Consider the following 15,969-nt stretch of genomic DNA (forward strand, 5'->3'; position numbering starts at 1 on the left):
GGCAATTCACAGACCTGTACCCCTGGGGATAAAAATGTATGTTTATAAAAAATAAGAAATTAAAAAATTAAAAAATTTAAGTAAGAGGTATGCCATTTTCAAGTAGATGTCATTCAGTGGCTTCCTTTTGTCATCAGGACGCAATGCAAGCTCAATTAAGTTTTTGTCCTCTCCACCTTCCTTGTTATGTCCAGTCTGTTTTACTCTACTGTACCATACCACCTCCCACCACACACACTATTATTTAGTGGATACAGCAACTTATTTGCTAACTGGGGTGTTGGGTCACTTCTTCCATATCTTTACATACTATCCCTTCTATGCCTAGCATGCCCTTATTTTCTTGATCTGCCTGGAAAACTCATGTTTTTCATTTTAATTGGGATTTGGAGATCTTGCATTTCTTTTTTTTTTTTTTTTTTACTCCCAATATTTATTTTTATTTATTTTAGAGAGGAACAGGGCGGGGCAGAGGGAGAAGGGAGAGAGAATCCCAAGCAGAGTCACCTCTGAGCGCAGAGCCTAATGCGGGCCTCAGGCCCAATCCCTTGACCCAGAGATGGTGATCTGAACCAAAACCGAGTCAGGACTCTTAACCAACTGAGCCACCCAGGTACCCTGAAGATCATGCATTTCTAAGCTATTTTCCTATGTAAATCTTCTCAAGGCATACGTGTGCTTAGAGAATACCTTTTCTGTGGATATCTTACTACTTCAGTCTAACCTAAAGTCCCTGGTATACCACCTGTAGTTATTTATGTTTTTGTGATCCACTCATTTTATATTTACTTAGTTTGCATTTTTATTGGATTGTTAACTCCTGTGGGCAAATAATATTTTATTTTTCTTTGTATTCCCTACACCTAGCTAAGTGCCCCTCACATTTGGTAAATATTTTTTATTATTGAGTTAAGCTGAAATTAATTCAGTGACTGATAACTAGTGATTTAATCTGAAATCACAATTAACTCAAACTAAAATTCCCTAAAATGTAGTCAGATTGATCTATAACAGTTCTCTGTTGTAAACAATTTTTTTAAATGACCATATGGATGACCTATATCTGCCAAATTTAAGATAGAGACAGTGAGTTGTGTTGATGGTTCATGAGCTGCATTATTAAAATGGGAACATGAAAGAACTTGGTATTATATAGGGTGCACATGATCAGAGTAAGTGGATTTGGTATGGAGATTTGAGGGTCATTGGATTTCTCAGGGAATTTTTTTTCACTTTGAATCTCTTTCAGTTTTTTTCAGGTGACTGACCAGTTGTACTGATGAACAGTTGGGCTTTCCTTTTAATGTGTTTTCTTAAGAATGGATTCACTCTTGCGGAATAGGGAACCTAAATGTGATAGAATTCATGCTTTTTGGTTCTTAACTACAAATTAGTACACCAGAAGGTACACGGTTTAGCTTAAAAGGGTAACATTCAGAAAGTTCTTTGTCATTTGTATGGTAGTGTGTTCTGTGCATGTAGAATGCATTCATTTGCTGTGAAGAATTATCCTACACCATATTTGTGAATAACCCTCGGAAAATAATTAGCATGGTTTTATCTTTTAGTTAGCTTGAGTTTCAGGAGTTCAACCTTTATGACCTTGAAGCAGTGGCATTTCTTTTTGGAAGGTCTTAAATTCTTCTAGGCACTTGTCACTAAGCCCGGTAGAATATTCTTACTCTAGTATATTTTGTATCTCCTGCTGACTATCTTATGGTTGTTTCCTAAAACCATTCTTGGCCTATGATTGTGCACAAATAGCTATTTATATAATTACCTCACAGATTTTTGTTGTGCTTTCTTGGATCCTGAAGTTTCTTTAGAGTGTTTTTAAAATACAGGATATTTGAAAGGTTAATATTTTATAATTAAGAACAAAGCCATCATGGGATACATGGATGGCTCAGTTGGTTGGGTGGCTGCCGTGGCCCAGGTCATGATCTCAGGGTCCTGGAATTCAGGGTCCTGGGACTGAGCCCTGTGTTAGGCTCCCTGCTTAATGGGCAATCTGCTTTTCCCTCTCTCTCTGTCCCTTATCTTCCCCCTCCTCCCACTTGTGCTCTGTCTCTCTCTCTCAAATAAATAAAATCTTAAAAATTTTTTTTTTTAAAGGCCATCATATAGGGCCTATCATATAGGTCATTGTCATTTATCTTTTGGAATATAGCATTATGTTTTTGATTCATTCAGCATGTTTTTTAGTCAGCTCATAGTGTTATTAAAATTTGGAGATTAGTAAGAGTCACTGTGATAAAATTCCTCACTTTTAATGCTTTAGAAAAGTTATCTGACAAAGTCTTTAAGGGCTTTTATGCTTCTTAAATCTAAATTGGAAGACAGGGCCTGGAAGTCTTAGCAGTGAAATAATGGGTGTGAATGAAAGCTGATGTAAACAGTGGCTTTACCTTAAGAGAAAGGAATGTGTCAGTGGAAGTTTGAATGCTTGGAGTCTAGAAAGGTGAGACCCAAAAAGGGTAGGAAGGAAAGGCAGTGATGTTTATTGGGTGTCTGCTTTCTGTTCATTTTTTTCCCTTCCTTGCTGCACTCTTATTTCTGATAATTTGTAGGTTCTTTGGGTTTCCTATGTATAAATCATATTATCTATGACAGAAGACTTTGAACTGTTTCTTAACATTTTCATCTTTTACTTTGCTGGCTAAGACATCTAGTACAATCAAATAAAATTTGGATGGTGAGCTTTCTTACGTATTTCCCTCATTTTGAAGGGACTGCTTCTAAGGTTTTACTGTTTAGATTGCTATTTGCTCTAGGTTTTGGATTAGGTTGAAAAAGGTCTCTTTTTCTCCTTTGCTCTAAGGTTTTATTTTTTTTAAGATTTTATTTTTTAAATAATCTCCTCTGCCCAAGGTGGGACTTGAGTTACAACTCTTAAGAACAAGAGTTGTAGGCCTTACTGACTGAGCCAGCCAGGCGCCCCTTGCTCTAAGGTTTTAAAATCAGGAATGGATGTTGAATTTTATCACTTTACTTTTCTGTTTCTACTGAGTGATTGACATAATTTTATTCTTTAATAATAGGTAAATGAATGGATGGAATTTTCTAATGTTAAGCTATTGTTTCTGGAGTAAGTTATGATTATAACTGATCATAATAGTTATGATGAATTATTTTTTCCATGTTTTATTATTGTTGTTAACTTTGCTGATATTTTTAAAACAAAAAAAATCTTGTTTGTGAATGAACTTAGCCTGTGATTGTCCCTTTTCCATATTAATCATTCACTTCTGTTTTGGACATGTCGGACTGGCAAATAGTCGATGGCAATGTCTTACATATTGTTAGAATTTGGATTTGGAGTACTTAGTAACCTGGGAAAGGTTGACTGTATATGTGTGTGTGTGTATGTATATATATGTATGTATATGTATGTATATGTATATATACACACACACACAGTCAGCCTTTCCCAGGTTATATATGTGTGTGTGTGTACATGTGTGTGTATGTGTATATACATATATATGTGGACATATATGTGTGGACATACATACATACATATGTATGTATATATGTATACATGTGTATGTATGTATATGTATATGTATAACATGGACAATGTGGACACTGACACACACATATGTGTGTGTATATGTATATACACACATATATATACACACATATATATATATAACCTGGGAAAGGCTGACTCTGTGTGTGTGTGTGTGTGTGTATATGTATGTATGTATATATACATATATATATATATATATACACATACACACATGTATATATAATAGTTGAGAAAATACAGTTGGTTGATGTTGACTAGGAAGAGTACATAGAGTACTCTTTAACAGAAGTGGAGATGGAATACGACATTTTTGGGGCAACTGGTTGTGGTAAAACCTGTGATTAGTTTGTTGGAAAGGCAAGTGTGAGGAAGAGGTGGTTTCAAAGGATGGATAAACTTGGTTATCAGTTTTTAACTGTGATGGATAGAAGCGTGATGTGAGGTTAAGGAAAGTAGAAATGGCAAGTGTGCTTTTGAAAAAGTATAGTGATAGAAGGAAGGGGGCACTGGTAAAGGTGGACACAGGCAGTTTTGAGGGAAGTTTTTATTGATTTAGTTTTAAGGATGGATGAAACTTCATGTTCCTTAGGTGAAGCATAGAGAGGGAGAGAGTATTTGTATATCCCCCTCAATCTTTGCCAAATAAGACTTCAATGTAATTTTATGTATCCTTATGTAGTTGAGGATTGTATTTGCCCTTCAGAATGTTTCCAAACATGACTTATTTTAGTACTCTAATTGGAGAGGGAAATTTATCACCTGATGAGTTTCTTTCTGGCAAATCAGCCCTCAGATACTAATGAAAGCCTCAGGGAAATAGAACATTTTGGTTGGAGAGTGAGTAGTTCAGTTAATATTAGGTCATTTTACCAAGCATAAAAGTCACAAAACAACAGTGGCTTAAGCAAGATAAAAGCTTATTTGTGATCACACAAATTCTATAGGGCAGTTTCAGTAAGGGAGTCTGAGAAATAGATTTTATTTTTAGCAGGAGCATGTGTTTAGCTAAAAAGTGAGGGCTATAGGATGAAAGAAAAAGGGAGGAAAGATTGAGAAATTGTGTTTGTATCTCCACAGCAAGAGACAAAGTCTTAAATACAATTCATCTCTTACATGAAAGGTGCTATTTGCATAAATGTTTAAGAAGTCAAAATGCATATGCTTGTGTCTAGGCTCTCTACTAGCTCTATGACCCTGAACAAATTACTAAATTTTTCTCTTTGTGCCATAGTATTTTTCTAATAAGATGGAGAACAGTGCTTAATAGAGGGTACCTCATAAATTGGTGTGAGAATTAAATAAGATAATCTAAGTCATTGACTAAACCAGTGTCTTACATGATTTAAGCCACAATAGCTGTTGTCATTTGCCTTTGCTTTTCAAGGACCAAGGGTGCATGGAAGGACAAAACAAAAACAAAACAACAACAACAAGTCCTTACATTATGTATAGGGTATCAAAAAGTGAGTTAAATATTACACATAAAGATGTAATTGGTAGAAAGCAATTTCAGATTTCATGAGAACCAGTATATGTAAGACTGGATTTTATTGGAAGCCTTGGAAGGTGTCCAGAGTTAGCCTAGCTTCATAGTTTAAGTTTCATCTCTCCACAAGACAACATCACTTCTGACACCACCTGCAATTTCAGGGATCTCCCACAACCACCCTCAGGTTTGGTAATTTGCTAGCAGTCATAGAGCTTAACTGAAAGCTGTTAAACTTACAGAAGAATTATAGATTATAGGGAGAGGATAGAGTTTACAGTCAGCCAAAGGAGGAAGCACATTGGGTAAAGTCCAGGAAGGTTCCAGATGTGGAGCTTCTAGTGTCTTCTCCCCACAGAGTGTGCCAGCATGTATTGCTAACCAGGTATTCAGAGTTTTTATTGAGGCTTTGTTAAATAGGCGCAATTAATTGATTGCCCACATGATTGAACTCATTCTCAGTAAAACTGTTTTACCCAGAACCCTCACCCAAAGTCATAGAGTTGGTGTTTCTAGTGTGGCCTGCCTTAACTCTAGGACTCTCAGATGTGGCCAGCCCCACCCTAAGGTTGGGTATGGCCAGCACTCACCATGAAGAAGAATGCTTTAGTCAGATATGAAAGATAACCTCCCAGAAGTTGAGGTATGATAAAGGCCAGACTTCTCTTTGGATGGGGCAGATTGTTTACTGCACAGAAAGATAAAAGGCACTGATGGAAAGGTAGCGGAAACATATACAGGTGCAAGTTCAACGTTGATATCTGTTGAAGATATCAAAGTTACAAAAAATCTTCAAAATACATAAGTAAAAGATGAACTAAGTGAAAAGAGTTGATTTAGCTGGTGTAATGGCAAATCTGGAAATTTGGCCACTAAAAATTTGAAGAGCCCCTTGAAAGGAGACCAAAATGAAAATAAAAATTTGATATGTGTATGTAGAGAGAAGAAAACTATCAGAGAGATTAGGGTGTTTGATATAATTAATGGTTACATTTTATGAAGTGCTTCTACTTACCTTGGATACCAGTAGCCAAGTGGTGTAGTTGGGGTAGTATTAATATGTGTTTACCCAGAAAGTACTGATCTTGTGGGTTTTTAATGATTTGTGTCGGATTGCAGAGTAAGTTGGGGCAGAGCTGGAAAGGAATTGTCTCCTGGCCTTTGGATTAAGTACTTTTACCTTGGGTGCTTTTTGTCCTCAACTATAAAATGACTCTTCTCGGCACCCAGTTAATGGGAGATTCAGCTCAGTTCCTTGGGACTCCGGAGTTCCTGATGAGGACTAGACTGGTCTTTCTTTGAACTCCAAGTTATGGTGGTTATTCCATGCTGACTGTATTCACTAAACTGCTAAACAAAAAATTATTTTGAGGGACAGATGCAAATTTATAGATCTTTAGGTTTTCAAAATATTTCTGAATGAGACCACACAAGTATTGCAACAGTATAGGTTCTGCTGAACAACGTTTGGATGCCATAACAATAGCAAAAGTGGGGTAAAGTGACTGGGGGCTTTCTTATAGAGTACTAAAATTTAGATGGTTCAGTTTTTTTAATTTTTAAAAATAACTGTGTAATTTGAAGATTGTTTACATATACATGTTGCTCTCAAATATACTTCTTTGCTTTTAGAGGAATCATTGCTATTAGTATTTAATTAGTAAAAATAGTGAATGAAAATGGGCTTCCCAGTACTCATGCTCATTATGCCTTTTATTTCTAAGGTGATCTTGAAGGTCCCAGCTGCTGTTATGGGCATATGGGCAAAGGAGTCAGGAATGGAAAAGAGAGGGCATAGTTCTCTGCTAGTTCTGCAGGAGGTGAGCCACATTTTAAGAGCATTTGGTGCCCTCTAAATCCTTGTAGGTTTGCCCATAAGTGTTATGTCATTCAGTGCAGGGATGCTGAAAAGTTGCAAGGTGTCCCTGGGTATTGGTCCCTGGTGTCTGAGGACAATGATGTTATCCCTGATCATTAAATGGCTCTGTGTGTGTGTGTGCGCGTGTGTGGTGAGGAAGAGGATAGGTGGTAAGGGAAGGAAGGAAACTTGTGTTGATAAGGACTTCTCTGTACTCTTAGACTCCTGTGTCATCTCATCCATTCCTCATAACAGTCTTGTAAGGGTGGTGGGGATACTCTTCACAGATGGGAAAAGAAGCTTCAGAGAGGTGATACACATCTAATGTCACACAGTGAAAAAGTGGCAGGTTCTACCAAAGCCTTAGTTGGCTGATAGCATAGTTTGAGAATATTCATCTGTGACAGTGTTTCATGGCATGCTAAAAGGGGTGTGCTAGAAGGGGATTGTGACTAAAAAAGGTTGGGCAGTATTATGCTAGGCACCTTTATTGCAGAACTTCGCAGAGCCTTTAAAATACCCATGTGCATTGTGAAGCTTTGGAGAGGGACAGTGAATGTATTGTGGCCCTTAGGGTGGGCTCGAGAAGGCGGCATGTAATCCCCAGCTGTTGGTGGAGGTTTGCTGGTGCATGAGGGTGCTTCTAAAGTGATGCCCAGGTGAGCCATTGCACACATGGTGGGGGCTTCCATGTGCCTTTCAGTGGTAACATGGTGCTTGGAGCTAGAAAGGGGAAGCATTGTTCCTGACGGAGTCTCTCCCACTCATCAATCTCTGCCCTTGAAAGAACCAGTCCTTCCTGTTTGATGGTACTCTTCTTTGGGACTTAGTCCCAGGCCTACTGCTTTCCTCACTGTGTGCATTGTTTGCTCACTAAGTGAGGGTGTTGGGAACATTCTCAGGTGGAAGTGACAGAACACCTAACTGGTTCAGCTTCATAGACCCCGAAATCTGGAGACTGGCAGTTGAAGGCCCTGGTAGCAACCTAATGATATCAGCAGCACTTTATGTCTTTCTTTTCTTTTCCTGAATGATGTTGTTCATTTATCCCTGAGCCTTTTGCCTGCAAAATGGCTGTCACAGTTTTAGGCATCACAACCACAGCTGAAGATAGGAGTAGGTATTTTGATAGGTTTGGTCTTAGTAGCTAACGGGCCCTTTTCTCAAATGGTTCTGTCCATTTTTTAATTCCAAAAGGAAATTATTTCCTAGAGTCCTCCTTTGCCTGTGTGGTTGGAATAGGGTTGTGTGATCACCTCTAGCTGCAGGGGCATTTGAGAGAGACTTGGTTGACATAGACGCATTATTTGTGGGCTGGGCACAGTGTTTCTCTGTTGGTAAGGAGAGGGGGGCAGTTTGGAAGGCAGACGATGCCCTTTTTTGCCCGAGTCTCCTGAACGGAGCAGCCCAGAATTGCTCATGAATTCACCCACGGGCCAGCTTTGGCTTATCCTTGCTGCAGTCTTCCCACCTCCACTCTGTCTGGAGGCCCCGTGGATTCTTTCTCCCTGCCTTCAGGTGCCTCTTTGCCCTGTCTCTGGTGGTCTCTCCTGTTTCCCTCATCAGCCCCTCTTTACTGCTAGCAATCCAGTTTTTTCTCTAAACATTTAACATTTTATTTTTAATATTAGGCTGTAAACTGGTATTTTTCTCTGGATGTTCTGTGATTTTTAAACACATATATGTATTCCCATAATCACGATAATTGGGTTACATAACAATGCTTTCATCCCCCAAAACTCTCTTATGTGTTATTCCTTTAAAGGTAATTCTCTCCCAACCATACTTCCTGGCAACCACTGACCTACTCACCATCCTTAGATTTTTGTCTTTTTGAGAATGTCATGTAAAAGGAATAAAGTGGAATGTAATGTTTTGAGATGGGCTTCTTTCATTCACGGAGTAATACCTTTGAAATTCATTCAAGTGTGTATGAATAGTTTCTTTTTATTTTGAGTAGTATTCCATAGTGTGGCTAGACCATAGTATAAACAGTGATTTGTTTATTTACTTGGTGAAGGATACCTCAGTGGTTTTCAGTTTTTGCCCATTATGGGTAAAGTCATTATAAACATTTCTGTATAGGATTTTCCCTCCAGTGTTTTTTAGAAATTGTGCTAGGATACACATAACACTTAGTACTTTAGCTAATTTTAAGTGTACAGTGTGTTGGTATTAAATGCATTTGTATTGTTTTGTGACCATTTCCAGAACTCTCGATCTTGCAAAACTGAAGCTCTACCCCTTAAAACAGTGACTTCCCATTTCCCTTTCTCCCCCCATCCTATGGCAACGAACCACTATTCTACTCTGTAGGATTTTGTTTATCCTAAATATCTCACATAAGTGGAATCATATAGTACTTGTCCTTTTGTGATGGGCTTATGAATAGGTTTTTTATGAACATACACCTTCACTTTGCTGGGATAAATTTCCAGTGCAGTTGCTGAATTTTGTGGTAATTACATATTGAATTTCTTAAGAAACTGGCTGTTCCATTTTCTGTTTCCAACAGCAATGTTGTAGGTCCGGTAGAGTTTGAATTGAATGTCTAGAGAGTTGACTCTGGTGACTACTGAGATATTTACCCTTAGAGCAGTCATCATTGGCTGATGTCGAAAACAGTAACTACCACTCCTGTATTCATTCATGTGGATGGGGGTAGAAGTGGAGAGAAGATTAAGCTCTCACAAAAGTAGGCCAGGGTAGAAAACCCTGTAAGTGTCCACTGCGGTTGTGGTGTCCAAACCTGTGTGCATACCAGAATTCATCAGAGGAGCTCTTCGTAAAACACAGTCATGGGTTTCATAGAGACCTACTGAATTGGAATCTCTTCTCAATTCCCACAACACTTGGGAATTGTGTTAAGATCTGTAGGATTTTCAAAATATAAAAGTTTTAGAAGCATATCATGTACTAATAATAATAAATGAAAAGTTTCCCTAGATCTTCTCTTTTCCACTTATCACTTTCCTTGACCCTGTATTTATATTTTTGTCCCTTCCCCATACTTAATTCTGTTTTTATTTTCTCTCCCCCGTCTTGTTTTTGCTCTGTTTTTTTTTTTTCTCCCTCCCCCTCCCTTTTCTTTCTTCATGTCTTCTGATAAGTTACTGATTGTTCTTTGCTCTGTTCTCACTGCTCCTGCAATTGTAACTTTCTTTCTAGGTTCCCTCTTCCACCTTGTAAAGTGTTTGGTCTTCAGCATCCAGGGCTTATAACAAGTTATATTTATCCTATTTGGGCAGATAAATCTGAGTCTCTTTCACAGATCATCCTTACCTTTTAATGGCTGGAGTACGAAACTTCTAACAGGGTTTGGCTCAGGAAACTTTAAATTTTAGGTTCAAAGATTGAAGTTCTTAAGGATCATTCTTACCAGACCTTTTTTTATTCTCTTATAGGGAAGAAGAGGAACGTTTGAGAAATAAAATTCGAGCAGATCACGAGAAGGCCTTGGAAGAAGCAAAAGAAAAATTAAAAAAGTCGAGAGAGGAAATTCGGGCAGAAATTCAGACGGAGAAAAATAAGGTAGTCCAAGAGATGAAGGCAAAAGAGAAGAAGCCACTGCCACCAGTCCCTATACCAAATCTAATAGGAATAAATGGTGGAGACCCAGAAGATAATGACATAAGAAAGAAAAGGGAAAAAATTAAAGAGGTAATAAAACAAGATTTATGATGTGGAGAGGTTATGGTATTTGACTAGATTTAAATGTATATGCCTTTGTATCATCTATGGTGTCATACTTTGTTCTTGTTTGTTTTGGGGTCATGCTCATAGTTCAGATTCCAAGTTGGCAATAATCTTTCTTAATAGGGATTATAAAATAATTATTGGACACTTGAAATTTTGATATAATGTTGTTTGGATCATTATACCACTCTCTGTTGAGGGAGCTTTTGATATCCAACATTTTATAAATAATGGAGAATAGATCTGTAAATAATTTATCATTGAATAAGAAATTTCTGAAGTGTTTAGTTACAAGGGACTCTGCTAGATACTATGCAAATCTCCTCATAAACATGCCTCTGAAAAATTAGCATTTTATCTGCCATCTTTTAAAGAATAGGTCATCAAACCCTTCTGCCCTTACTGCAGAGACAAAGAGTCTCAAAAGATTAAAGAATGGGGACCGATTGACTTCAGGATTCTTTAAATGTTTAGTCTCAGAAGTCTTTCAAATTGTTATTCTAGGAATTATTTGGAGATAAAGAGAATGCCATGGTATGTGTGTGTGTGTGTGTAGGGAGGGGGCGGAATTTAGTGAATACTACAGTTAAGTTTTGTTAACTAGAACTCCTGCTGATTCTTGGTAAAGTACTGCCTGTGAAGAAAAAGGTTTTGTCAGGTTGTAACAGCATCAGCAATATTTCAAAGGGATTATTTATCATAAAAGAAGATGGTAAGTTTAGTTTGAATAGTTAAATATCTATTTGGAAATATTCTAGTAATGATTATGAAAGACTTAGCAGGTACGTAAAGCTTGGCCTTATGAATTATTATAAAACCTTGACCTTAATGGAATCAAACTAGAGCTGTACTCTGATGTTACCTCAGCTCTGGAGACTGTCTTAATGTGCTGGCTGCTGTAGGCACTTTATTTGGACTGTATTGAGAAACATTGATAGATTTTTTTTTTTTTCCTGAGATGACTGACCTGCTAGTTTTTAGATGTAATTAGAATTTATTGAAACACTTTCCTATGTACATAATAATTCAAATAACAGTGTGTGTTTAGGGGACTCCCAAGACCACCACAGCCTTAGTAATTTACTGGAAGTATTCCCAGAACTCAACAAAGCAGTTGTTTTCATGGTTTGGGTTTATTGCAGCAGTAGCATGCAGATTAAAATTAGTAATAGGAAAGGCCCATATGAGAGAGTCCAGTACATACCAGATGCAAGTTTCTAGCTGTCCCCTTTCGGTGGAGTGGTATGGACAGTGTTTAAGTGTCCAGCAATGATGTATGGTAAGGAAGTATCGTCAACCAGGGAAGTCCACCTGAGCCTTGCTGTCCAGGGCTTTTATTTGAGGTTCATTATGTAGGCGTGACTGACCTTAGTTCTCTAACACCTCCAAGAGGTCAGGCTGATATCATGTAACCCAAGGCCCCCACCATAAATCACATTGTAAGCAGAAACTGTTCACATGGCCCAAGGCTACACTTAATCGAAGGTACTCTAAAAGGCAGGGTAATAAGATTTAGTGGTTATTTTCTAGGAGTCTGGCACAGGGCAAATCTTTCTTTGGAATGTACAGGGTTTGGACAGCCTAGACCTGGTGAGTTAACCCTTTAATATCCATATATCCAGTGTTCTTACAAGTCAACATGAAACATTTTAAGACCTCCTGTACAGGTAGGCTCCTGTTAAACATTATGGTCACTGGCTTAGCAGGCAGAGAAAGTTGAACCTTAAGCTTATAGGGGAAGAAACTAACAAGAGACAAGATGATGTGAACTGAGGAATACCTGAAAGTTTCAAGGATTAGAGACATTGGTTACTTCTGAAGGAAGGGGTATAAAATGACATTAGAAAGGGATTATTTGAACATTTTAAAAAGTGCTCATAACTCTTAGATCTCCAGTTCTCCAGCTTAGGCATCCTAGCTGCTGCCTTCCCTTCCCCAACAGAAGACTAGAGTATACTGTAGCTTTTTGAGGGATAAATTAGAAGAGGTCTGAATTTGGGGAATACCAGTTATGGCTGGTATTCTGACCAAAAAATGTGGTCAGAGAGGAGGGAATAAGTGAAAAGTGTTCTGAATATTGAGACCACTTTCTCCTGCTCAACTCTCCGAATTCTGGCAGCCAGGCTTTCATATTCAATAAGCAGAAGACGGGCGGACTTCTCTGGGGAGACTGGCCCAAGAGAAAAGATCTAGAGTGTTCCTCAGTGAAAACCCCTGGGTTCACCTGTAGTCCCTAAGATGAGGCTCAGCTCAAGTTTGGCTCATTCACTGACAGCATTTAATTATCTTGTAAGTGCCTCCCTCTGATGTGAAGAACAAACCAAAGATCACTAGGCATTTCAGGAAAGTTTCTTACATTAGAAAACAAAACAGATGGAAGAATTCAGGAATTCAGAGAATATAGAAACAATATGGGGAGGACCAAAAAAGAAAAAAAAAATTGTCATTGGCATGACAAAAAAATGGAACTCATGAGAACAGGAGGTTATGAAAAGGAACATTTATAGAATATGAAGGAGCTCTTAGAAATTAAAAAAATATAATTTTAAAATTCAGTAGAAGAGTTGGAAGATAAAATTGAACATATCTCTCAGTAGAACAAAGAAAGAGATTGAGCAAACAAGAAGGTAAGATTAGTCAGGAACATTTGACAAGTGATTAGATGAAGAAAATAGATGAGAAGAAGTCAATTTAAAAAAACTGGCTGAAACTAAAGAATGTGGGTCTTAGGGATTGAAAGGACCTACCAGACATGGAACAACAATGAGCAAAAAAATAGAAAAAAAAAAAAAAGATTCCTACTGAAATTTTAGAAAAATAAGCATTCAAAAACAGATCCTAAACATTTACAGAGGAAAAAAAAAAGATGGGATTGTATATAATGGCACCTCAGATTCCTCAGCCATAATACTGGAAACTGGAAGAGAGCGGAACAGTAGCTTAGAAAATTATATATTCAGCCAAATTGTGAATCAAATCTGAGGGTAAATTTAGTCATTTTCTCAGATTGCTATTGAAAAATATGCTTCAGCACAAAAATAGGAAGAGAAGAGATTTTGGCAACAAGGGATCTGTCACTAGAGAGAGAAAGGATTCTCAGGATTCTGAATAAGGGACTCAGCAGGGTGACTGCTGTGCTTCAGGCTGAGAGAACAGAAGTCGAGGTCAGAACAGGAGGGATAGAGAGCTTCAGGAAGGATATATCAGAATAAAATGGAACTGATAGTTTATCTGATGTGTTGGATATATACTGAGACAGGTTTTGGAGCTCATCTATAATTTGGAAGTAAATTCAGAATTACTACATTAAAAACTTAAGTAAACAAACAAACAAAACCCGAAGCCCTCAGATAACTAATTAAAAGCAGGGCAAACAAAAGTTGCATAAGGTAATATAATAATTACAAGAAAAACATGTTAATTACATTGGGAGGATGCGGGTCAGAGAAATATAAGTGGGGAAGTGTATGCTGAGGTAGTGGCATAAAAGAGCTAAATTATCGCTAACTGTAGGGGAATATGGTACATACCTAAACCTTTTTTAGAAATTAAGAACTAGCCCTATAGACTGTATTTCAAAATACAGTGATAAATGGAAAAAATTGGTGAAGGGTGCCTGGGTGGCTTAACTGGTTAAACAGTTGCCTTTAGCTCAGGTCATGTCATGATCCCAGTCCCATGCTGGGCTCTCTGCTCAGGAGGGAGCCTGCTTCTCCCTCTCCCTCTGCCTGCTGCTGCTTCTGTGTGTGCTCTTTCTCTCTCTGCCAAATAAATAAAATTTTTAAAAAATTGAGCTTTTTGAGACATGATTTTGTAAAAAATAAAATGTACCTATTTTAAGAGTATTGCTTGTTGATGGGTTTTGATAGCTGTATATACCTGTATAACAACTATTATCAAGATATTTATAATCTCAGAATGTTTTTCTTGAGCCCCTCTTTGGTCAGTCCACCCGATTCCTTGGTCACAGGCAAACACTGATCTACTTTTAATTATTATAGGTTGCTTGTCTTTTTTAGAGTTTCAGTCAAATGGAATCATAAAGTACAAAAGTATGTGATATTTTGTTTCTGGGCATTTGCGTGGCATAATTTTTTTGAGATTAACCTATGTAGATTGCACATGAAGGTCATTTTTTCCTTAGTAGTATTCCATTATATGGGTATACCATAACTTGTTTTATTTATTCACCTGTTGAACATTTGTTCAACAGTTGTTCCAGGTTTTGACTGTTATGGTTAAAGTTGCTGTGAACATTTGTGTACAAGTATTTGTATGGGCACATATTTTAGTTTTAATTTTAACCTTTGTCTGTGATCTGTTGCTGGTTAATTTTTTTGTTTATTGTCTGAAGTAAGGGCCGTGCTTCAGTTTTTGCCCATAGGGCATTCTAGTCGTTTCAGCATCATTTGTTGAAAAGATTATCCTTTTCCTGTTGAATTACGTTGGCACTTTTGTTCAGGATCCAATGATAAAATCAGTAGTTGTTGAGCCCCTTTCTGGACTCATACCTATTCCATAACCCTTAATGCCAGTAGGACCCTATATTGAATTCTTAAATTATAGTAAGCTTTGATGTCAGGTTAAATCCTCCAACTTTGTTCTTTTTAAAAATTACTTTGGCATTCCTGGGTCCTTTGCCTTTCTAGAATTAGCTTCTTTATGAAAATAGAAGGTTGCTGGATTTTGATTGGGATTTTATTGAATCTGTAGATGTATTAGGAAGAATTATTAACAGTATCCAGTGTTACATGAACATGTTACATGTTTCCACTTATTTAGGTTTTCTTTGGTTTCTCAGCAGTGTTTTATAGTTCTCAGTATATAATTCTTGTACATATTGTTACATTTGTTCTGAAATATTTCATGTTTTTGATGCTAATATAAATGGAGTTGCTTATTACTAGCATATAGAAATATATTTGATTTTAGCTTTCTGGACTTGTTTCCCTATTACTTTATTGAAGTCATTTATTCTTGTGGACTTTTCTTTTTTAGATTGCTTAGGATTCTCCTTATACATAGTAATGTCCTCTGTGAATAGAGGTACTTTTCCATTTTCCTTTTTGATTTTTATGCTTTTTATTTCTTTTTCTTGTATGGTTACATTAGTTAGGACTTCCAGTACATTGTTGAAAATAAATGGTGAGAATGGACATACTTGATCTCAACGTTAGGGGTTAAGCATTTAGTCTTTTACCATTAAGTATGATGTTAGCTATAAGTTTTTTGAAGATCCCCCTTTTTTTAGGTTGTAGACATTTCCTTGTAGTTTACTGAGAGTTTTTTTAATCATGAATGGGTGTTGAATCTTGTCAGGTGCTTTGTCTACCGGCATAAAAATGATTGTTTGATGTTTTTCCTTTTATATTATTCTGAATTACATTAATTGAT

The 15,969-nt window shown here is 37.2% G+C and overlaps 1 protein-coding gene across 2 annotated transcripts in view; it reads left to right on the forward strand.

Annotated features, from left to right (window-relative positions):
- Positions 1-15,969, forward strand: part of MAN1A2 (mannosidase alpha class 1A member 2) — a 202,172-nt gene that overhangs the window by 51,561 nt on the left and 134,642 nt on the right. For both annotated transcript variants that reach the window (XM_059375859.1, XM_059375861.1), the window contains exon 2: positions 10,284-10,539. In XM_059375859.1, the coding sequence (XP_059231842.1) occupies positions 10,284-10,539 (256 nt within the window). The remainder of the gene's footprint in view (positions 1-10,283; positions 10,540-15,969) is intronic.

This window comes from Mustela nigripes, chromosome 14, assembly GCF_022355385.1.
Source record: "Mustela nigripes isolate SB6536 chromosome 14, MUSNIG.SB6536, whole genome shotgun sequence".
NCBI classification, from domain to species: Eukaryota; Metazoa; Chordata; class Mammalia; order Carnivora; family Mustelidae; genus Mustela; species Mustela nigripes.